The sequence below is a fragment of the Solenopsis invicta genome, chromosome 4, assembly GCF_016802725.1.
Source record: "Solenopsis invicta isolate M01_SB chromosome 4, UNIL_Sinv_3.0, whole genome shotgun sequence".
Lineage (NCBI taxonomy): Eukaryota > Metazoa > Arthropoda > Insecta > Hymenoptera > Formicidae > Solenopsis > Solenopsis invicta.
Genome location: NC_052667.1, coordinates 7,833,792 through 7,858,619, shown reverse-complemented (window position 1 = coordinate 7,858,619; position 24,828 = coordinate 7,833,792). Strand labels below are relative to the sequence as shown.

Below are 24,828 nucleotides of genomic sequence, written 5' to 3'. Positions count from 1 at the left end.
ACCAAAAATCTTCGATGAAACTGCTGATCGTTATTGGCTGTAATTGATTAAAAATGCTGTTATAACGTATGATGCAATATTCTTACATTAAATTTTTTTTATAATTTTTTAAATTTTTAATTATTATGAAATACATTTTATTTAACAAATATAATAAATAAACAAAAACACTTTGGTCCGCACGGTCCCACACAGCATAAACAAGTTTCCTAAAGTTTTGCAACACACAAATTGTTAATAACGAAGACATTTCAAGAATTTGTTCAAATTAGATAGATGTTAGGTGTTTTACATAATACCAATTTTGGAAACGTGTACTTTTATTTACAATTAACGTGAATTATAATTTTAACGTTATCTTTTATTTTCAGGGTGGGGTATCAGCCTGTTTGAAATTCGTTGATTTCTTCAACATTACGGCTCAACGTGCGGCGTTAACGATTACCGCAAACTGCTGTCAGAATCTTCATCCTGATGATTTTCACTTGGTAGTGGATAGTCTGCCATTATTAACCAGCAGATTAACAAATCAAGATAAGAAGAGTGTCGAGTGTGTGTGTCAAGCATTCAGTCGATTAGTTGACAGTTTCCAACATGATCCCGTGATGCTGCATAAAATTATCAACGCCGAACTCTTACAGAATCTGCAACAGCTGGTACGTGCGGACAATTCGATTAAATGATTGTTTGAATACTTTGCATCCTCGTACGGTTTTTACATTATTTCGTGTCTTGATATTACAGCTCATGATTACGCCGCCGGTTAACAGCACTAACAATTTCATAACTGTATTACGAATGCTCTCTGTGATATCGAATCGCTGTCCCGATCTGGCACAGTTGTTGCTGCAACAAAATATAGCTTTCACATTAAGTTATCTCTTAACTGGATCTCTGGAAGTCAAAACGGAAGATGTGGAGTTGGTGCCGCGTACGCCGCAAGAGTGGTTCGAAATTACGTGTTTAATCGAGGAGCTTATGCCTCCATTGCCAACAGATGGAATATTCAGTGTAAATAGCTTACTTGAAAGGACCAGCAATCAACAGGAGACTGTCCAGTGGGAATGGCGCGATGAAAGACAGTGTTCCCATCCGTTCAGTACTATAGATTCTAGAATTATCGAGGTAATTACCATCGCGTTGGATGCTTTGATCAATGAATGACCGTAAATAATTAATTTAAATCGTGTTTAGATGGCGTTTCAAAATGGCGAAGATGAGATATGCCTTACCTCTTTAGGACGAACTTACACTATAGATCTGACTGTGATGAAACAAATTAACGAGGATATAGGAATGGCAAGGAGTATATTTCGGAGAGTGAACGCCAATCCCACTGAGGGAAAGAGTCCAACTTGCTCATCTAGGTACAAATTGTCACATTTGTTACTTTTAATGTTACATTGTTTTGTTATTGACGCAGTTATTACAATTTTGATTGCAGTATGGATGTTGTGCCTCCGGTAATTGAAACGAACGAATGGCTAGTGTCTTTTATTCGAACTTTATTCTCTGTACTATATGAAGTTTATAGTAGCTCAGCCGGGCCTGCCGTGAAATGCAAATGCCTCCGAGCTCTTCTTCGTATGGTATATTATGCTTCAACTGATTTACTTAAGGTGAGATAAGATCTTGAGCCATAATATTGCTTGTTTACGATGTATATTTTATGGACGATATTCATAGTTCTTATATTCAAGATCGTTTTAAGACATCATAAACTAATCAGAAGTGTATTAGCATCTTAAGATATGCTCAAAATGATCTTGAAATAAGATTCGACTATAAATATTTACTGGCCTATATGAATGCATTTTTTTTCTTATGTAGGACGTTTTAAAGAATCAAGTGGTTTCGTCGCATATAGCTGGTATGTTAGCATCGCAAGATTTACGTATAGTTATCGGGGCTCTTCAAATGGCGAGTATCTTGATGAAAAGATTGCCACAAGTGTTTGGGGTTCATTTTCATCGTGAGGGCGTGCTACATCAAGTTCGTCAATTAGCAGATCCCGAAGTACCTCTCGGTGTTTCACCACCTAAGTGCCCTTCTGGTAAATTACGCACTCTATTCTCATTCCTGTTTTTCGTTATTGTTCAGTGTGTTCCAATGCATTTTACATAACTATTTGTTGTCACATACATGTTATTATACTGTATCATACGACATTTTACATTGTATTTAGGTACATCATTACCAAGCCCACAGCCGGGTCCGTCTAATACACCACTTTCTTCCACCACAATGTTGTCTTCTAGTAGTGCCACGTCTCCAGTTGTCTCTCCATCCTCGAACGGCAACATATTGTTTGGCACAATCGCGTCATCATGCCAGTATAAACCAAATATCAGTGCTTCACTGGAACCACACAGAACGGAATTGAACAACAGCATAGAGGAAAGCGCACCACAAAGTGCTCACCTGTTAGTACAAGATATCTTGATATACTAGAAAATTTTAAATAATCATTTATGTGTTAGTGACTTTGTACTTATGGATCGCTCCTCTCTACTTGTTAGGAGAATCGGTGACGTGCTGAAGAAGAAGCGACAGAACAAGAAGGGACGTTTCTCGAGATTGGGAGGTGCCACCACACCACAGCAAACGCAACAACCGGAATCCATGTTTACCGGATTTACCCCGAAAAACAATCGATTTTTGGGCAATCTGAATCCGGCAAAATGGGGCCGGAAATCGTCCTCGTCTAGTACTAGTAATGACAAGAGAGACTCCAGCTCGTCCACGAATCTGTCGAAACCACCAAGCAATCCGAGCTTGACTGGCGGAAATCGGGATAAAGCAAAGGCTTGGGTGCGTGAACAAGCTGCCCAATTCTTGACGAGATATCAGGATGACGCTCCTTGCTCACATCCCGCCCTAACGGTTCTCGCTCGGCTGACCGCTGCGATACAACGATTGCAATCAAATGTAAGTGCATTATGTAAATATCTACATCATTATAAGTAAAAATCGCGAAACATTGGATGTTTTAGCAAAATATATTATATCTTTGCCATAAATAGCGTCATATACAATATTTAGAAATTAATTGACAAGCTATGGAAATTTATACTACGAAATTCATCAAATATTTTTTAGGAAAAACTTTTTTGGAAAGTGAAAACTCTTGCTAGTGATGTATTTCTATCAAAAATATGCTTTTGATTTGTAATATAAAATCAACTACTAATATCTTGTATGAACAATTAGTTTCATGACTATATATAAGATTATCTTGTTTATTTTATATTATTCCATTACAATTTTACCATTTTTTACATATTTTCAGACTAAAAATAGATAGAAATAAAGTAAAATTGGTTCTTTGTCGCAATTTTATTTAAATACATCTTTCAATCTGATAATAATAAACCAGTAAATTTTTTCAATTTGGACACAAGTTTACTCTTGAAAAAGAAATTAGGCAAAGGTTTTCACATCCAATTAAGTTTTTCCTAAAAAAATTTATATTTATTACTTGGAGTTTGGTCAAATTGACGCTATAAATATTTGAAAGTATTCTTTGATTGATCAATTAGTCAAATTTTTCATTCTGATAGGTCAGTCAAATGCTTCAAAGCATTTATAGCATCAAATTGACTATACTCTTTGGTGAACTTGTAATATAAAGTTCTGATATCCTATGTCCATATAATTATATAATTTCATGTACATTAATACATATCTACTTACAGCGCAAGTGACTGAATTCGCTGTATACGCATATATTAGAGCTATTTGTATCTGCATTTTTACAATCCGCACTTGCGTTTGCAGGAATTGGATGAGATGTTGTCAGCACTAACGGAATTACGGGACATAGTTCTCGAGAGCGATATATCGCCGTTTGAAATGAATTACAGTGGCCTTATCAAGGCTCTGTTGAACTACCTCACTACCACAGATGCACCGGGCAATCGCTATGACCGTCTTCGTATGTTCTGGAAATTGTTTGCTGAGTCTACCGTAAGTAGAAATCTATTCATTTTTCAGCTTAAATGCGTGGCATGTATGTAATCCTCGTGATATATTCTATTCAGATGCAACAAAATAATGATATCATGGATCTTAATCCTGGAGCGTTTGGCGCTCTAGTAACAAAATTGAACAGTTGTGTTGCACAACTAGAACAATTTCCAGTGAAAGTTCACGATTTACCTGCCGGTTCTGGTGCTGGTCGTGGCGGCACCAGTGCTCTCAAATTCTTTAACACACATCAACTTAAGGTAATTGACTGCGCGCTATCTAAAATAAATAAAATTTTAACTATCTTGAGATGGGAGATTACTTGATGCAAATGTAATATTAACGCAAACATTTTGTCAAATTGTGCAGTGTAATCTTCAACGACATCCGGACTGTAATAACCTAAAGCAGTGGAAGGGCGGTACTGTAAAAATAGATCCGCTTGCATTGGTACAGGCAATTGAACGTTATTTGATGGTACGCGGATATGGCAGAATACGGGACGCTGATTCGATGGTCAGCGATGACGACAATAGCGAGGATGACATTGACGATACTTTGGTATATATCTCTTCATCGGAGTATCTATCTTTAGATTAGAGAAAACCGATAAAATCGGTGTGACGCGATTATACATTGTCCTCTTTCCTTTCCAGGCGGCAGTCGTGATAAGCCAAGGACCGCCAAAACATAAACTTCAGTTTTTAATCGGCGACGTGGTCCTACCTTTCAACATGACGGTTTATCAAGCCGTCAGACAGTTCGGATGCTCCGGAGTGGATCACTCCGAGGCAGAAGCCGATAGTGAACCGCCGCTCGGACACGATGCGGTGTGGGTGCAAACCCATACGATATACTACAGGTATTTTCAGACAAAACACTAAGCATAATTTATCTCTCTTTCTTTCCTCTTTTATCTTTTAAAGTTGTATCAACATCTTTATTCTCAAAATAGATTTTTTTATTTCGCTTTGTTGAAAGTTTTTACAAAATCCATCGACTTACCCTCTGACCAGCAAAGAAAAATTTTATTCTTTCTAAACGCAGACCTGTACCGGAAGAGGATGCTGCGACCTCTCCAAAGTTAGGGTCGAGTTCACAGGGTAATAGTAGGAAGGGCAAGGGAAAAAGTACAAAGATTAGTTCGAAAAGAAAAGAGGACAGTCTCTGGTTGGAAGGCACGGTTCCACTTCAACACTGTCCTCTCGCGCCATATCTATCTCCCACGTTACCACCTTCGGTGACTATTACGGATGCTTCCCTCGACGGCTTGTGTCTGCTGCGGCTCTTGCACGCTCTTAATCGCCATTGGGGGATATTGTTCCCTCATCTAAAAAGCATGAGTCTACTGTCGCCTCAGGACTTTATCAACAACAAGATCGCCGCAAAAGCCAGCAGGCAGCTGCAAGATCCTCTGGTGATCATGACTGGAAACTTACCATCATGGTTACAACAGATAGCTTCTGTCTGGTCAGTAAAGTAATTAGATCAATCGTTGATTTACCTAATTTTCGTACAATTCAAAAATGTATTTGTAATAATTTATTTTTTTGTTTTCAGTCCTTTTCTCTTTCCGTTTGAGACAAGACAACTGTTGTTGTACGCGACATCGTTCGATCGTGATAGAGCGTTACAGCGCCTCTTGGATTCCGCACCAGAACTCTCGGGATCGGATAGCCAGGAGCGTGTTACGCCACGTTTAGAACGAAGAAAGAGAACTATCTCGAGAACAGACATTCTTAAACAAGCGGAACAAGTGATTCAAGACTTAGCCTCTAACAAGGCCTTACTTGAAGTGCAATACGTTAACGAGGTTGGTCGATTTTTCATGCACACGTCTCCCATCGAGTTGTTAATCTCATTACAACTCTTTAACGTGATATTTGTATTGCAGGTTGGCACCGGCCTCGGTCCTACTTTGGAATTCTACGCTCTAGTCTCTAAGGAACTGCAACGCGCCGATTTAGACTTGTGGAACGGCAGTTCGAATCCTACCGAAAACGGATATGTTAATTCCTCGCACGGACTCTTCCCAACGCCAATCCCATGGAATACTAAGGTGTCGCATCTAGCAAAATTAAAGACCAAGTTCAAATTCCTTGGGAAATTCATGGCGAAAGCGATATACGACTCCAGAATGGTAAAATAAACGTTTCTTGTTCACAAAATCTTTTCAAATCTCCCTTTGATCAGTGCCTTTAACGCATCATTTTTTTTTCTTTCTTTCAGTTGGACTTGCCATTTAGTTTGACGTTTTACCGCTGGTTATTGGGAGAGGAGCATACTCTTACGTTAGCAGACTTGGCGTATGTATGTCCCGACGTGTATCGCACTCTTAACAAGCTCCAAGAGGTCGTAAGAAAGAAGGAAGCTATGGAGAAGGATCAGACTCTACGATCGCATGAGAAAGCGCAGTTAATAGAGGCTCTCGATTTAGATTCGTGCCCGATTTCCGAACTGGGTCTCGTGTTCGAGTTGCCGGGCTATGAGAATATCGAATTGAGAAAGGGCGGAAGCGAAATACCTGTTACTATTCACAATCTGGATCAATATATCAAGGTAAATGCATTGTTTGATGCTTCCCTTTGTCAGTTTGAGGGATCAAGGTGATCACGCAATCTCTGTAAAATTTCAGCTGGTGGTTCACTGGTTCTTGTATGAAGGAGTGTTCAGGCAAATGGAAGCTTTTCGGGAAGGTTTTGAGTCGGTATTCCCTCCGTCGCAACTGAGACTGTTCTTCCCGGAGGAGCTAGAGGCGGTATTTTGCGGCCACGCGCAAACCGGCGGACAATGGGATGTAAAAATTCTTGCCGAATGCTGTAGGACCGATCACGGTTATACGCCGGATTCGCGGGCCATTCGTTTTCTGTTCGAGGTCATGGCCAAGTATAACAGCGAGGAACAGCGACAGTTTATTCAGTTCGTCACCGGTTCACCTCGCTTGCCTGTTGGAGGTAAATACTTGACCATCGTCATTTTTTACTTATATTGTACGTGAGAGAAATCACGACAATGAAGTATACAATACTTATAATTTTTTTAGGTTTCAAAAGCTTAACACCTCCGTTAACAATAGTGCGCAAAACCTTTGATCCGTCTATGAAGACAGACGATTTTCTACCATCAGTAATGACTTGCGTTAACTACCTAAAACTGCCTGATTATACCACTTTGGAAATAATGCGGGAAAAGTTACGGATAGCCGCGCAAGAGGGTCAACACTCGTTCCATCTCTCCTAGAAACGGATGGAAGATCAGCGCCTCATTTTCTTCTTTATTCTTATATTATCCAAGCCGCATGTTCGAACTTCGTTTAAGATCCACGTGAAATTTACATACATCGCCAGTGAGTAAATCCAATGTGACAACGGTTTTACTATTTTATGTGATTTCTTTTAAAGACACTCTTCATTTTTTGAAAAAATTCGTCCGAGTAATACTTCTTTCTTTTGGTGTTTTTTATTTTTGCGATTTGGATTGTGATATATTTTGATCAGGAAGAAAAGTGCAAAACTGCATAATTAACCGAATCGCGTGAGTTTACGCTCTCGCGAACAGCTACGAAGCGAATGGCTTGGAAGCGACCTCGTTTTTTAGGGAAAAGAAACTTATCTTCAGTGTGTTACAATAAAAAAAAAAAAAAGAAAAAGATTGTAAATATAGTTTAATATACACAAGTCGATATAAATACTTTATATGATAGTAACGAGAAAAATGATATTGCTATGAAAAAATACTATACTAACTGAATATGACAGCCCGAAAGAGCGAGAAAGAGGAGGACGTTTACTAGTATAAGTAAATTTTATATCAGTGGTGCGTTAAAAAGCATCGCCATACGTCGCCAATCCCCCTTCCCTCCCGTGTTCCACAATCGCGGAAGAAACAAAAATTTACGAGCTAAAATCAGCAAGGAGACGCGCACGCCTGCGACGGAAGCACGCGAGCGTGTCTCTTGTCGGAAACAACGCTATTTCCTGACAAACATACACACAATATCGTGTCTCTCGCTGCTATTCTCTATTTTGTAATCGATCTCTTCGTGTTCGCGTCGCTTTTAAGTTCCAACGACCGAAAACGCGATGCGCGAATCATGTTGCGCAACGCTCCTACATTTAAGTTTAATCAATCAATGTATAACGTTCATCAATGTTATTCGATATTTTTATTCTAAGTAATTGACCCTCCCCCCCACCCCACCCCAATCGTTACTTTATTTAGCTGCGTAAGAGTGCAACCGGAATCGCCAGGATCGCCATCGGCGACACATGCGCGTGAATCGAAGGGAAATTCCAATATCCATTTACTTACAAGCAAGTCGTCGTATTTAGAGGACAAAAAAAGAAAAAAAAAAGAATTGTAAAAGAACTGTATGATACGAAATAGAATGGATATAAAGTAAGTGAAGCTGGTGTATATCAAATGGATAAATACAAAGTACATTACTTTCTTATGTCACCGCGCAGAAACGCAGAGTCTATATGAAAGCTATGCGAGAGGAATAGTGTGATTAACAGCAAACTAAACATCTATACGTTAGAATTTGTTTGAATTTTACATTGTCAAGTTTTGTGTAATAATGTATATCGCGCACGCGAGCGGATGTTCTCGATTTTGTTGTATCCTTCAGGAGAGTCAAATTTTGAAAATCGCATCTTTATTAGCGGAAATTTGTAATTTATTTTATGTTGCCGTATTTACCGCTATAGAATTTTTTTCTCCTGAGATACACTGTATGCTGATACACGTCGATGTACCTTACATTACCATGATTACGTTACTAAGTGTGTAAACACAACACATTGCATAATTATTTTTTTTTATTCTATTTTTCACTTTGTGACGACGAATCACGAGTGATGGTATAATGCGCAAAGAAACCAAGAAACACAAGGCAGAGGAGGCTTGGGTATAGGCACCATCGTAAAATGTACGAGGACTACTACGCACTTTCCGTAACTGTAAGATGTATTATAAGAATCGGTCAATCAAAGCTGAGAGTTTAAAAATAATGACCTTACATTTTTGATATTCTCGACTGCGATTAGCAATTCTGGCGGTACACATGTTATGGTTATGCAAAGTGTGTGCGATAGTCCTAAAAGGTCATGGTACACAGAAAAACTTAATAAAACTATGATAATAAACAAATCAGCCAATCACAGTCAAGAATTTCAGGCATAATGTAGACTGTAACAAATACAAATTCTTGATTTTCTTACTGCTCAAGTTCTTTTGAGTGCCATGGCCCTAACAATTCAGAATACGCGATCCAAAACCCATGTCATTAATATTATAAACAAAGGATATATTTATATCGAATTAATAGTATAAACAAATTTTACTTTTTATTCGGAATCTTTTTTTTTCTTTTTTTCTTCAGAAGCCTTCAATAAACATACAGGTATCATATAAATCTGTTCGCTAAAGGAATGTATCTTTTGAAACACATCGACGAGACACACAAGTATCGGGAATTGCATAAGAGACACGCTGTTATTTTCTAAGGAATATTTAAAATCCATTCGAATAACCGTAAAATTATATTTTTTATTTACTTTAACCTCTATTATCTTCTGGAAATAAATAATTGTCGAGTACACTCAGTGATATTTATATGCAAAAATTATTTTATTCACATTTTTTTTAAATATCTTCCTTTTTATCTCTTTCTTTTATATAAAATCTTTAACCATTCATATATAAAATCTTTAACCATTCATTCTTAATGCTATCAAATATTGTTTCTCTTTTCTTACATCGCGCACACACATTGTGTTGCTTGACTTATCACTTATTTGTGTCCCTGTATTAAGCGCCTATTTCTACAGCGATATTTACAAGAACATACTGAACCATGCCAGTATAAAGCAAAATCCCCCGGCCGGTGTTATCGTGCTGAATCGTCTATTATTGGTTAATGCAGTATAATAGCAGCTACCGCAAAATAGTACCATTCCAGAGAGCATAAAAGTTGCTGCCTACAATAAAGAAATTTATTACGCACTTTCCATATATAATGCAACCATTGTGGATTGATGATGATGTTCAACTTACCAAGGCTGGGAATTTGCACAACGGTAACCCGAGCAAGGCCAAAGTGTGTATAAAATGATATCGATTCGCTGTTTCGAAGATACGACGTTGCTCCTGTCCTATCTCATCCTTAGAGTAATGTCCTGCGAAGCACAGAACATTTGATTGAATCAAGTCTTGCATTCGTACAAGGTTTAAGCAAGGTTGATTAAAAAGTTAACTTTTAATTTAATTAATTTAAATGAGTTTATTTTTAACTTCAATTAGTTATTTAAAAAATAAAAACCTCTTAACGTATTAGTTTTTTCCTAAGTTAAGAATTTACCTAAAAAAAAAAATATATATATATATATATATATATATATATATATAAAAGAATAATACATTCCTATAAAAAAAAACTTATTTTATATAAACTTGTAAATAAAATATTAAATTAATTTGATAATTCATAATATTGTAATTGGTCTCTTATTTAATCTATTTTAAAAACTAATATATTCTAATACAAATAGCGTTTTCTATAAAAGTTAATCTTAACGTTTGAGTTTTTCATTCACGCAACTTTTAATGCATCTAAATTGTATAAAATTAATGGCCATATTAAAAATAATGGCTTATTATAAACTTTAACTTAACTTAGCTTAAAAAAATATATTATCGAACCCTGAATTTAATATAGTAAAAAATACAATTTATATACAGCAATTGACTTACGGTGGGATCCGAAAGCACCGAGAATCACAGCTGCTGCACCGCTGAGAGCTGCAAGTCTCACGTACGGACCGCTAGCAGCGGCTAATTTCCATAAAGGTACCGGCTGTGCCATTTTCACTTCGACTTTTGGTTTTACTCCCAAATAATTTGTCGCCTAACACAAATCGTAACTTCATATTATTTTGTGAGAAAATTTGAATCGTGTTATTGAGTTATTCACATTATCATTTCTAATTTTACTTATTATTGTTAATATGAATAATACTTTGTGTAAAGAAACTGTTAATCTTATTTGATAATCATTATAGATAAATATAACGTTTAAGATTGCTTACGTAAATGCTCGTTTAAAAGAAAACGTATGACATGACATTGCACATTGTGAACATAAAAAGATATAAAAACATATATTCAATGCTGACGCTAAAGAGACGCCATAGGCATCGCAATAAATAAAATTAAGTTGTCAGTGCTATCTATTGATACTAGGGGAGAGAAGGGAAATACTATTTTGTTTTCTTCAAATAACTTAGTAGATATTAACGTAACATAATTATTATTGACACAAGTTTGTTAGCCATAAAATTCTACCACAATCATCCTATAGACAAATTCATATAGATGTAAGGATTGAACATAATTTACTGAAGAGAGAAAGAAGGATGCGTTTGTAAAATGGGAGAGAGGTCATAGCATACTACCAACCAATGTTATAAAAGACACTGTTATTTATAAAAAAATTACGAATTGATCCTTCGTAGTTCTTACACGCTAATAAGTGCTATAATGTAAATAGGCTTTTTATACATAAAATATACTTTTATTTGCAAAAAAAATCATTTCTTTAAACTAACTTTTTTAGCATAAAAAATAATTTTTTTGCTGCACTGGAAAATATTAGTGATGCGTAGAGAAGATGTTGCATGATACTAGTATAACTAGAATTATGCAACATCTTCAATACGATCATAACATTAGTCACGATAGTCAGAATACTTTTACCAAGTAGCCTGGCCTCTCGCACATAATTTTACATACAGATGCGTACATACATTACGTCGCACATTTTAAATTCAATTACATTATTTGAAAACCACATGCAAGACCTTCAAGTTATTATAAGGTTAAAAAATTAATATCCAATGTATTTTTCAAAATTATGTAAAGAGTGTACACATTTGTAAAAATATCTGCTATCTACAAAATTGAAATTCAGCTTTTATAAAAATAAAGCGGGCACTAATGATCAGTAGCTATCTTACAATGTCTAAATAGTAACGAAGTAATTGTAATAGTTACGCTTAGAATTCAATGATGCGAGATATCACGGTAATCCACATTTTTCTCACGATCACTCTATGTTATTTATGTTAAGTAAATGCAGTAGCATGCTAATTTTTTATTGTAATCTTGTCATTTGTAAAAAAATGACAAAAATTATTTACATTATGTGTGAAAAAAGGAAAAAAACTGTATGAAATTCTTAAGGAGACATTGATCAAGCTCTGGCTAACTTAACCGATTATTAATTCAAAAGCAGTAGAATTACTTGCAACAATATTTCTATTTACATAATTTCCGTGTACTTAATTTAATTTTTTTTATAAATAAATTAAATCACAAAAAATTAATAATTTTATCTACAAAATAGCAGAATTGGGTTAGTATTTTCTTAAAACTCAGTTAAATGTTGCATTAAGAATGAATTAAGTCAAATTAACAGTTAATTTTAAAAAGCATTATTTATACTAAATTAGAAATTTGTAATTTTTGAAGTTAAATTAATGATAATAATAATAATATGTCATCAAATTTATTTTATTTATAAAAGTTTATATAAAATAAAGAAGCATCAGTTTTTATATAGAAATTTCATAATTTTCTCTTTAACAGATAATTTTTTAATTAAAAAAAAAACTGATAAATTCAATCAAATATAGAGATTCAAGACCATGATTTGTATACAAAAAATTTAATAGAAGATGGGCCAAGAAGGTCATAGCAAGATCTTAGTGCTGAAATAATATTTTATACGTACATGATTTTACATACAGCTTCCAATTCATTCAAACTAAGGGCCATTACTTTTGATTTCAAACACATCTTTGTAAATAAACCAAAAAAGTATCACATAATTAAATTGAAAATCAATTTCAATAATATCAATGCTAACTAGCGTCTCCAAAATCCCCCCCACCCTGAAAAAAGTGAAACATTGTTGAAAAAACTATTGATAAATTAAGATTTATGTGTCACAAATAACAGTTAAAGTTAAAAATTAAATAAGTTAAAAGTTATTAATTTTTTGCTTTATTATTTAATTTTTAACTTTTTAAATAATTACTACCCAACTCTGGTACAGTCTTAAGTTACGAACGGAACTCATTTTAGTTTAAGACTTGCAACACAAGACAGTTATTGTGCATTACTAAAAACAAAGACTCATGTCATAAAACTTGTCTTAAAATTATAAGTCAACCATTGTACTTAAACCTTGAGACTGTTCCAAAACAAGATAATAAAATTTGAGCTAAATCGGTGAGAAGAACCGTCGTTTTAATTTCACAATTAAAATGTAAATATGAAATACGCGTGTATGCATAGGAGATACAATATAAGAAATGATATACACGAAATGCGATGAAAACATATGGAAGAGAAATCACCTAATTGTTTGGAAAGATAGCTAGGTCGAGCAGCCGATACAAGGCGTAACTGGCACAACGAAAAATTTCTGCCGCTTTGCAAGAGACTTACATGGACAGATATGCGATAAGCTTACCGACGCAGCCGCATTCCAAGCATACGAGGCTGCCCCTGTACTAGTTTTGTAAAGGACATTAAACGGCAAGGTGACCGTCGTGTACACGGCGTCCTGCAAACCCATCCTCCGAGTGTCGCGTGTCACTGTGCACAGGACAGACCAGGAAACTTGTTCGTCAATTCATGTATGTACGTACGTTAGGGTAACAGTGGTCCGGTGCGGTCGCATTTGACAGGCGAATCTCGTTCCTTTTTCCCCTTTTTCTTTGCAAGCGTCAAGCAGTTAGCCGTATCATGCGGTTAATCACGCGAGAACATGTAAAGGTGCTTCAAGGTGCTTTGAGCCTGAGCGGTGAAAGACACTACAAACTGTTGAATGCAAACGCACCGGATACCATTAAGCTGATGAACTGTACTCACCACTGTTACTCGACTTGTATTTCGTACTTGGTTACGTGCTACAATCTACACGCAACAGCCGGCAACTACGAACCACTACGAACTAACTGGAACGGAACGTCTGGAACCAACGAGGAATGCGCCATATTGAAAAATCGAATACCACTTGTTCTTCAGCTGTGAGGTCGAATTACACTTTTTGCTCGCTTGAAGTGTGAGAAGGACAGAACTGGTGGAGAGAAAAAGAGAGGGAACAGAGTGTAGAAAGTACAATTACAAAGAACACTTCTCGTTTAAATATCTATATATATAACAATAGATTGTCTTTGTTGCTGGACCTTTTACCGTTTTTCTTTCTTTTCTATATATAGCTAGAATGTTTGGCAACAGAGAGTAAAATTCAAGAAGTTTAGTGATTTCAAATAACAAGACAATACAAAATTGCGATTAAAACTTCTTTAAATATAAATATTTCAGCATTCACGTAAAAAAGAGCGTCAATATTTAGATGTTACAATTAAAAAATAGTTTCCATAAAAATTTCGATTTTTTTTAATTCTAAATATTTAACAAGTTGAATAAGTTAATATATTTTTTAAATTAAATCAAGATTGTGTGCGTTACAAAATTCACTGTCAGAATTAAAAATCTAAGTATAATACATAACGTAAACTACAGATTTTCAGTACTGACAGTGTATATTGGAACGCAGCTTAAATTAAAGTTAATGAGTTATAAGATTAATTTAGTTACGTTAAAAGTTACATGAATAAAAAAGTAACTAGTTAAAAGTTAAGATTACATTAAAATAAAAATTAATTTTGAAAAGAATTATTTGTATTAAATTAGAAATTCGTAAGTTTTTAAAGTTAGATTACTCAAAACAATTATATAATTCATAATATCATCAAACAAATTTAATGTTTTATTTGTAAATTAAGTTTGAGTGAAATAACAAAGAAATATTGTTTTTTTATGTAAAAATAAATTTTTTCTTTTACATAAATTTTTAACTTAGAAAGTTACTAAAGTTTATTTTAAAAATAATTAATTAAAAGTTAACTTTTTAACTAATTACTAATATTTAACTCTGATTTTTAAATATTTACATGAAAAATCACATAAGACATAAATATTTAAACATTTATAATTAAAGAAGAAAGCCTTTACTGCAATTTTGTTATTCTTGATTTTCGCCTTACTTTATCATCCAGAATCATTCCTTAATTTTCTCTGACCTATTATTAAACATTTATATATTATCCTGATTATTTTTTTCTCATAAAAAAAATTATAATCCAATTTTGTATGAGAACTACTTGTTTTATTAGAAATATATGTATGCAACGAACAATAAGAACTATAATAAGAGTCCAAAAATAAATATGAAACTATGGTACTAAAAATATTCTAAATATATTATTAATTAATATAACGTCAAAAAGAAAGGAAATATGTACTTATGCTATTTTGCAATGTTGAGGATTAATCTATGATTTACTACTTTCACGTATTTTACGTTTAATATTGAATATTTACATATTTTATTTACATAGGATCTATCATGAATTTTGCATAACAATTAAGACGATGTTGGAGTCATTTATATTACCGACAAAAATACCATTTTGTTAAACAAGTTATACTTCGTATTAGTTTTACAGAAATATGCCTTTTACATAATTAAAATACACACACTAATGTATATGACTATAATTCATTTTTTGTCAAAAAACACAGAAAACAATTTTAAAATTACAGATTTTCTTATCAACTTTTATTTTATTATGCTGATCAAAATTGTCAATTCACAGATTCGTTTCCTTCGTAGAAATGTTATGCAGGTTATTTATACGAAATAAAGGCAAAACCAGATATAAAATAAATGAATGAATGAATAATATTAAATTATTAGAATTCGGGAAGCCTAATTTAAGAGAATAGAATTTTTGACAAATTGTGTATATGTATGTATACGTCAGATCCCAATGTAGTAGTATGCAGAGGTTTGTTGATATTTTGTAAGGCGTACGTATGTATTGTAAATCGTACATATGTAAATCGAATTCAATGATAAAATTGACGACTCCAGCATCGCCTTAATATGCACTACATAATTTTATATCAAAACATATAATAGAAAAATATCATTTGTCACAAAAAAGATTTTTCTTATACTAATCACATATACTTAGCGAAGATTACAAAAAATATAATGTTATACGTTCACACTTTACATTAGAAGCAATGTATGTACACTCGTATGTACATTATTTTATATATATGTATACACACACACACACGCACACGCACACACACACACACACACACATATGTTATATATAGATATATATAAAATGTATATGTTGCAAACACAAAATATATATATATATATATATATATATATATATATATATATATATACTATATATAATATATAAAATATATATACACACACACATACATACATATTATAAATATATAATTTTATATATATTATATATATATTATTACATTTAATTATATATATGTTAAACATTGCTAGTTTGCGATATTCGATTTTCCATTTGCATGTAAAATTGTTCGCCAAACCATTCCCTATGCATTTCCAGATAACTGTAAACAAATTACATCAAATATCATAAAAGTATGTCAATTATTAAAAAAAATCACTCTGCCATAATTCACTACATACCTTAGGAACATATCTAAATATTTCAAAAGCACTTTCAACTTTTTGCTCGATAAATCTGCAGATTGTAATAACTCAGGTAACTTGACTGAAATTGAAGGACACGGTTCTTTATTATACAGAAAGATTTTATTATAATTTTCTACGTGTGACATATTTCACCAAATAAAGATGACTTACCAAATAATCTAGTTAAGTGAATGACACCGTAATAAGTGGAAGGATTTGGAATTTCGCTTTGCCTCGAAATTTGAGGTAATAATCTCCACTTATTTGACTGTTGAAGTAAACTGTTTACTTGAGCAGATGTAACAACAGGCGGCATTCTTAACGTTACACCTCGCGGGCTAGAACAACGGGAACTTGTACTTGCTATGCTACTAAAACAAAACAATCATAAAAAAACATTATATCTAATTTCAAACAAAGGAGAAATTAAGGGGAAGCAAAAGTTCTCGTTACATCATGCGATGTAACACACAATTTTGAAAAGAAAAAGGAGAAACTCCGAAAAAACAAGAATTATTAGAAATAAATATATACAGTTTTTCTATGACAAAAATTTTAAACAGATTATTACCTCGATAAATTGCCACCATCTTGTTTTCCTTCGTCGAAAGACCTTAATTGTCGGCTTTCGTCGACCGAGCTTACACGACACGATCGTAGTCTTCGCTTAGAATTGTTCAACGGTTTAGATACATTGTCCATCTCAGAATCGTGCTCTTGGGGAAAGGGTGGTAAATGAGCGTATTCCGCTTCTTCAAATTCTTCTTTCGTGGATATTTCCAAATTTCTTGTAACAAAAACATTTTTTAGTAATGCAAGCAGCAGAAATCATAATCAAAATTTTGAACAAAGTTTTAATCCGATCATTACACTAATATAAAAATGTATTTACTCTATTGATTCCTCCTTTGGTATAATAGTTGTTTGTTCGTTATTTAACAAGGTAGATTTCAGAGAACAATATTGCTCCTTCTCTTGCCTGTACAAGAGGAGATGAGGTAAAGTGAAATCGAAATATATGCGCAAGCCATCCGCGACTTCTCGGCATATATTCACTTCGTTCAGTGTTTTCTCTATTGTATGATTCGCTTTATTCCGCTGAGGTTTTTCTGGAATATTAGTCAACTGCGTCGTAGTAAAATGCTGTACCCAAGATTCCAGAATATTTATCACAGTAGGCTGCGCGGGAAGTACAACAAGCTGAAATAAATATCGATAATTCTTGCATGATGTTTGTGATTTTAGGAAAAAATTAATTATCAGTATAAATTATCTTGTATATATTTTCTTGTATATATGTATACATTTTCATTTAGATATACAGAGTGTTCAAAAAAATTCATGCAGCATTTATATGAGAGATAGTATATACCATACTGGTTTCAAAATAAAATAAAATTTGAGTGAAAACTTATTGATTATTTGGTATAAAATTTTTATGGAATTTATATAAAAAATGAAATTTGTCTATAAAATTATGATAAAAAGAACAAAAAAGACTAAAATTAATGATGTTGACTTGATTTATGGTTTATATGAGAATTTACAGATTTTCTAATTTTTACTGAAAAATAATAATCCATCATAACTTTGAATTCATTAGGCACATAATTCTGTTTCTACATGACTCTACATTGCAAATATTAAATAAAAAACACTGTATGAATCAAATTGGAAATGGCCCAATGAAAAATCATTACTTGTGAATAAAGAACTTTAGTGAACATAGGTCAAAAACTCAACCATTTCTGAAATATAAATATTTTTGTGTGTTAGCATTATGAATCCTTTCATTTACATGTTTAGTATCTTTTTTTTTACAGAGTATTTCTCATGTTCGTAAAAATTTGGAAACAGAGTAATTAGGAAATTTTTCGATGTGAAAATGTCGCACAAGCAACAGAAGTATTTCCATTAGCAGGGCCATACAAAAAATACATAGCTGCCATTTCTTGATTAGAGTAATACGCTAACATTTTTAACATGATATCTTATACTTGTGTAATCATCAAATAATCGATAACCTTATAATTGTGTAATCACCAAATGTGGATCGGCAATTACCGGTTGGAAACAACTAACTGATTACTGATGAAATCTATTATGAAGTATGTATAGGAATTGAAAGAGGATATAGAGGACATCTGCAGTTTATAACAATGAGATAAACATCATATACAGGTAGAAGCCAAAAGTGTCATTCATGATGCTAGCATACAAAAATGTTTATATCTCAAAAACGGTTGAGTTTTCAACCTATGTATGTTCAAGACTTTTTACTAATCAGTATGGTATGTATTATTATATAAATGCTGAATGGGTTTTTTTAAACACTGTATGAAACGTGAACAATCATAATGATTCTTGGTTATTTTTTGAAAATGATCTTGCATTATAATCTATATTATAATTCATGCATCCATTAACTTGGAAATCAACTGTTAACTCACCTTATTTTTATTAGTTATCAGATCATAATCTTGTTCCAAAATCCGTTTTAACGTACTACCTATGTCAAGATCAACTCCTGGTTTCACACTTGCACCAGACTGGCTGCCACCACCACTGTCATCATCGTCACTCGTCTCGCCCATATAATCGGAACTACTCTCTGTATCTTCTTCTGTGTTTACTTCCTGCAGAATATGTAATTTTTCTTGTTACATATGTGATTTTTATAAATTGTGCTTTATTACTTTTGCACTCCTTGATCTCCAATCTACAAATATCAACTTCCTCAAACTTTCAGCATAATGGAGGAGCATTAGGAAAATAATACCAGCCTCACGGCCGCTAATTAGTTTTTCACAGACATATTTTCAGGATTTTTTAATTACTAAATTAATTTCTCCTTTATTGCATTATAAAATTTCTGAAACGTCGATCAATTTCATTATAATTTGTAAAATGGGACATTTACCTCTGTATCATAATCGGCGTGTTGACCCGAACTTCCATCCTCGGAAGATCCGGTCGTGGCCGACGTGGCTCGACTACCACCGCTTCTCGCTCTACGACGAGGTTCCTGATGTTCCGTTTCAGTTAAGCGCTCCGACATTTTATGACTTCTTTTTTTGCGCTCACGGCGATATAGATAAGCACCCCTATTTCATTAAAAAAAAGATATGTTATCACATTTGATTTGTTAACCATATTTGATTTGAACAACTACAGGAGCACGTACAGCTGAAGTTGCGCCTTTTGGGCTAGATCTCGCTGGAGCTGACGATTCTCTTCTGTATCTTTAAGCACATATTCTTCTGTTACGCAACGATCCCAAGATGAATTCCAACCCTAATGGTTATATATATATATATTTGTATTTTTCCGTGATACACTTTAATACGATTTGTATAATTAAGTGAACTCTAATGAAACCTTTTTTAACTCACCTGGAAATGAATGAGATACTCCACCGCTTTTCTACCTCTTTGATCTTTATTCACAATGACATCGAGCACCTGCAAACAATTAGAGTCAACTAATTTAAATCGCAAACTTCGGTACGATGACGAAGTCACTTGTATCTACTTGGGTTTATTTCTGTTTTATACATATTTTGATATGTAATTTTATATCTTCACAAGTCATCTCTACTTATACAATCTGTATTTTTTTGGTTCGCAAGTATCGTATCGATAATATTTGCGCTAAGCTCGGCATCTAATTTACATTTTACATTTATATTTGCATGTGTATAGCAATACTACTGTCAAAGATGCAAATTTAATGCAAAGTATATGTATGTCTCCAGCAATATATATAACGCTACCTTCGAGTCATACAGCACTTTCGCTTTCGTAGGATCCGGCTCGTAGCACAATACTTTTTCTCCGTCGGAAAACTTGAATTTCGGTCCTCGTGTCGACACCATCGTAAATGTTTAGCGGGACGCGAGATGCAGATATTTAAAATACATAAATCATCAGCATAACCTGTACGCCAGCGCAACCAGTGAGTCAGAAGTGAATAACATCTGTGTATTTGATAGCTACATCAATTTTGAACGGTTTTAATTTTAACTTTCACGAAATTGTTCCGAATGGCAATCCAAATTGATTATTTAATTCACTTTTAATGTCACTCTTAAAAGTGTCTTCCCGGCGTCGCACTTGGCGTTGTCTGTTGTATATACCTTTTCCCCCATTCTCCCCGTCTGTACTTAGCCGCTTCTGACGCAGAACGCCTTAAGCTCTTATCAAACTTATGCAATTACAATTGAGAACTGCAAGCTGATATTTAGGATTCGACCAATCAGATGGCCTCAATTTTTATCCCTCCTGTTCTGATTAATTAAATTCTCCAATTCGCAAAAGTTTTCGATGCGTAATATGATACAAGCTTTAAGGGCCTCGCACATAAAATGCATAACAGAGCATAAAAGTAGCATAAAGCCTCTGAACCAATAGGAATCTTATGTAAATTAATATGGCGACTTTATGTTGGATGGTCATTGGTCCATCAGTCTTATGTTGTGCTTATGTTATATTATGCATTTCATGTGCGAGGCCCTTTAGGTCTTCTACACAACCAATCAGCATTTCAGAATTTATGGAAATGGAGCAAAGGAAGAAGAAAGAGAAAATGAACACTAAAATTTAAATCTTTTTATTTAAAAAAATCTTTAAATTCTTCTGCAACTATTATTTATATTTATTTTTATTTATTTAAATTTATTATAAAATGACACAAATGACTTTATTTCCATTTATTTTCTCACAATTTCACTCGATTACACGCGCGATTGTGATATTAGAAAAAAAGCGGGAAAATTTTGAAACAGAAGAAACACTTAATTTTATAGAGAAGAATATGATGGCAATATAATAATAATGGTTGGTATATAATAATCATGATTGGATAATTAAATATTTTCTTAAACTAAATTAAGTTAAAATTAATTACTTATAAAATTTATTTAGTTGCGTAAAATGATAATTTAGTTGTCAAAATTAAAAGTTACAATAAATGAAAAAAGTCAATTAAAAATTAAGAATAAATTAAAATAATAAATTAAATTAATTTTGTGAAAAGCATTATTTATACATAAAAAAATGTCATTTTTTAAATTATTCTAAACAATAGCAAAATAATTAAATAAAATATCTTAATAACTAAATAACACAACAATTATAAATATGAATCATCAAATAAATTTAATATTTTATTCATAATTTCATATAAAATAATAAAGAATTATTATTTTGCATAAGTAAAATTGTTATAACTTAAAAAAAATTAATAATTAAGTTAAAATTTGTTATAAAATGTTTTTAAAATAACAAATAAAAGTTAAAAATTAATCTATTTGAAATTAACTAAGCAGTTAAGTTAACTTTTTAATTATTATTATTATTATTATTATTATTATTCAATCTTGATAATATAAACGGTAATGAAATAATTCTAATTATACAGTAGAATAGTAGAGCATTGAAAAAAAAGAGCGAGTATAATCAAACGTTTATGTTTTATTATAACATCGTTATCCTTTCAGAATTTTATTTTTCTGATCGCTACATAAATATATCATTCTATGTTAAAACTTAAAGCAATATTCTACTTTAAGAACTTCAAAAAAATGTTTTTTTTTTTATATTTTAAATACTTCGCAGAAATTTATTCCTAAAAAATTTTATCAAAATACCAAAGAATAACAAAGTTACAAGGGTTTATGTTATAGGTTTATCTTATTTATATGTTACACAATGCTTAAAACTTTAAATGCATTTTTCGAAACCATAATTTTTTTTTAAATCGGTTGATATATCGGAAAAAATATTGAAAACTGATCAATTTCAAATTTTATATCTTATAATAAAATATATGTCTCTTTTTCTCTTTATGATTCAAAGAATTATTTTGTAATATCTTCATATTAATTACTTTCTTATAACTGTTGAAGTAAAAAATTTTTTGGGAAAATCCGATAATAACTATTTTTTTGCAATTACGCCATTTTAACAATTTACAATATTTTTCTTATTCCCTAGGTCCAAATAGAATTACCGTAATCATGTTAACCAGCGACATGTGTTATTTTTTGACGGTTTCTTTGAAATTAAATAAGAAAAATAATTATCATGTTGGTCAAAAAGTTTTTTCGCATCTTGAATCGCCGTGGTTGACGCATTTACATTCAAAGTAATCCACGAAAGAGGTGGAGGGAGCAAGAACGCGATTGTTTTTAATTTATCTTACCTCGCCGCACAAACTGTTACAAACCAGATTGATGACGCATCCCAAGTAAGATTAAAAAAAAAACTGTTGCAAATGGAAAGCACCTGTGAATCATTGTGACTTGTGAGTTTGCAATAAAATCGCAAAATGGAGCTTTCAAAACAGCAAATTAGACCAATTTTGTTGTACGAATTTAAAAAGAGCACAAACGCGTCTCAGACCCAACGAAATTCGTGTGAAGCTTTCGGACAAAACGTAATTACGGTCAGGTCATGTCAATTTTGGTTTGAAAAATTTCGAAATAGTAATTTTAACTTGAAGGACGAGTCCAGATCCGGAAGGCCTTCGGTCCTCGGCAAAGAGCGCTTGCGAAATAGAGTAAAAGAAACCCCGGGTATTACCACTCGCGAGCTTGAGACAGATTTCAGAGTAGCTCACGGAACCATCGTCAACAGCCTCCACTAACTTGGCTTTGTGTCAAAATTGAACAAGTGGGTGCCGCATACATTCGAGAGAAACAAGCTTGATCGCATCTCCAAGTGCGTTTCGCTGCTCAACCAACATCGCAACGAACCTTTTTTGATCGATTGATTACGTGCGACGAAAAATGGATCTTCTATGATAATATAGTACAAAAATGAAGTTGGTGTAAGCTCGAAAGTTCAGCCCAGAGGACTTCAAAGCAAAACGTCCACGAGAAGATCATGTTAAGAATGTGGTGGAATATACATTAAGTAAAATTGGAGAGCTTAATTGAGAACTTTTCGAGCATCCACTATACTCCCCTAATCTTACGCCATTCGACTATCATTTTTTAGACCCCTGCAAAATTTTCTTAACGAGAAAAAATTAGATTCAGCAGACGAAGTCCAAAGAGAGCATTTCTTTAATTCCAGGACAAGTGCCTTCTTCAAGGATGGAATTTTCAAGCTTGTAGATCGATGGCAGGAGATCATTAGACGAGGCGGAGACTATATTGATGATTAAAATAAAAGCGCTTTTTGTGAAAAATATTTTTTTTCGTTTTTTAAATAAAATACGAAAAAAATTTCCGACCAACCTAATAATATCTAGATGTAATAAAATTTATTTATATTCTTCAAACATGGATAAATATATGTGCAAAAACTTATAATCATGCACTGAAAAAAATGCCATAATTCAATTTAAATATCGAATCACAAGTTGTCACAAATATAAGTAGTTGATTCATCTAAATTTATTTATCTATATTTCTTATTATCTTTACTTTAAATTTTTTGCTTCATTAATACCGTTATTGAATTAACAAGATATTTCCAATTCGACCGATACTGTTGATTCAATAGCATTTTTTTTTCTCAATGTATATGTAACAGGTTTTTTTCAAATTTCTAAATGTAGGTCATTTTTTGCGCTCTAAAGTAGAATACCTCCTTAAGTTATCTTGAATCTAAAATTGTATATAGTTTGTAACATATTTCTTCAAATAACTTCTATCTATATATTTATATATATCTCTTCTTTTATATTTTCTGTTAAATAAATATACATGTGTGTGTGTGTGTGTGTGTGTGTGTGTGTGTGTGTGTGTGTGTGTGTGTGTGTGTGTGTGTGTGTGTGTGTGTGTGTGTGTGTGTGTGTGTGTATATATATATATATATATATATATAATATATATATATATATATATATATATATATGTTTGATCCATTTATCTGTCATTATATTTCTCTGAATTATCTCTAATACCTCGTAAATTTTCTATAGAAACGTCATAAACGTTTAGAAATAAAACGAAATCTACAAACAGAATGTTTTAGATACATTACATAATCTTTTCGGAAAATACACTCGAGTTTCGATTGAAAAAGCTTTAGTGTAGCGAACGAATGGAAGAATTGATACGACTTTTATCGTGCAGCGATATAGCAACAATGAAAATGAAATCGAAGCACGAAGCGATAGAGATAAAATGATCGCGTGAACCGATAGAAATAATCCCTTATCTGTTCAATTAAACACGATTCGTTCGACACACTTCGCTATTCCAAGACAATAATAATATTTAGACCCGAGCATATTTT

The 24,828-nt window shown here is 32.9% G+C and overlaps 3 protein-coding genes across 11 annotated transcripts in view; 1 reads left to right on the top strand and 2 right to left on the bottom strand.

The window, feature by feature from the left end:
- Positions 1 to 9,568, top strand: part of LOC105195844 (E3 ubiquitin-protein ligase TRIP12) — a 28,643-nt gene extending 19,075 nt beyond the window's left edge. For 5 of the 7 annotated variants that reach the window (XM_011161453.3, XM_011161456.3, XM_011161452.3 and 2 more), the window contains 17 exons: positions 372 to 656; positions 745 to 1,125; positions 1,195 to 1,367; positions 1,424 to 1,619; positions 1,831 to 2,053; positions 2,186 to 2,423; positions 2,520 to 2,928; positions 3,778 to 3,966; positions 4,041 to 4,226; positions 4,336 to 4,527; positions 4,623 to 4,828; positions 5,014 to 5,436; positions 5,527 to 5,779; positions 5,861 to 6,106; positions 6,196 to 6,525; positions 6,602 to 6,920; positions 7,010 to 9,568. In XM_011161453.3, the coding sequence (XP_011159755.1) occupies positions 372 to 656; positions 745 to 1,125; positions 1,195 to 1,367; positions 1,424 to 1,619; positions 1,831 to 2,053; positions 2,186 to 2,423; positions 2,520 to 2,928; positions 3,778 to 3,966; positions 4,041 to 4,226; positions 4,336 to 4,527; positions 4,623 to 4,828; positions 5,014 to 5,436; positions 5,527 to 5,779; positions 5,861 to 6,106; positions 6,196 to 6,525; positions 6,602 to 6,920; positions 7,010 to 7,206 (4,446 nt within the window). In that variant the 3' untranslated portion in view covers positions 7,207 to 9,568. The remainder of the gene's footprint in view (positions 1 to 371; positions 657 to 744; positions 1,126 to 1,194; positions 1,368 to 1,423; positions 1,620 to 1,830; positions 2,054 to 2,185; positions 2,424 to 2,519; positions 2,929 to 3,777; positions 3,967 to 4,040; positions 4,227 to 4,335; positions 4,528 to 4,622; positions 4,829 to 5,013; positions 5,437 to 5,526; positions 5,780 to 5,860; positions 6,107 to 6,195; positions 6,526 to 6,601; positions 6,921 to 7,009) is intronic. The other 2 variants (XM_039447727.1, XM_011161454.3) reach the window with 2 other exon arrangements.
- A 97-nt stretch (positions 9,569 to 9,665) lies between these two features.
- Positions 9,666 to 14,059, bottom strand: LOC105195848 (transmembrane protein 256). Its single transcript, XM_026136964.2, has 5 exons — positions 13,903 to 14,059; positions 13,502 to 13,626; positions 10,720 to 10,873; positions 10,024 to 10,145; positions 9,666 to 9,947 (listed from the first exon to the last, which is right to left on the bottom strand). Exons 2-5 carry the CDS (start codon positions 13,604 to 13,606, stop codon positions 9,804 to 9,806), a joined length of 525 nt encoding a protein of 174 aa, XP_025992749.1. The 5' UTR covers positions 13,607 to 13,626; positions 13,903 to 14,059; the 3' UTR covers positions 9,666 to 9,803.
- Positions 14,060 to 16,401: 2,342 nt separating this feature from the next.
- On the bottom strand, positions 16,402 to 20,874 carry LOC105195843 (male-specific lethal 3 homolog). 3 transcript variants are annotated; one of them, XM_026136947.2, is made up of 10 exons: positions 20,355 to 20,874; positions 19,975 to 20,043; positions 19,767 to 19,876; positions 19,503 to 19,686; positions 19,033 to 19,218; positions 17,475 to 17,782; positions 17,154 to 17,369; positions 16,754 to 16,920; positions 16,577 to 16,661; positions 16,402 to 16,497 (listed from the first exon to the last, which is right to left on the bottom strand). In XM_026136947.2, exons 1-10 carry the CDS (start codon positions 20,454 to 20,456, stop codon positions 16,413 to 16,415), a joined length of 1,512 nt encoding a protein of 503 aa, XP_025992732.2. In that variant the 5' UTR covers positions 20,457 to 20,874; the 3' UTR covers positions 16,402 to 16,412. The 3 variants fall into 3 exon arrangements, with proteins under 3 accessions (XP_025992732.2, XP_011159753.2, XP_025992731.2); XM_011161451.3 differs by having other exon boundaries at positions 16,754 to 16,953; positions 20,355 to 20,873; XM_026136946.2 differs by having other exon boundaries at positions 16,754 to 16,950; positions 20,355 to 20,872.
- Between the last annotated feature and the right edge of the window lie 3,954 nt (positions 20,875 to 24,828).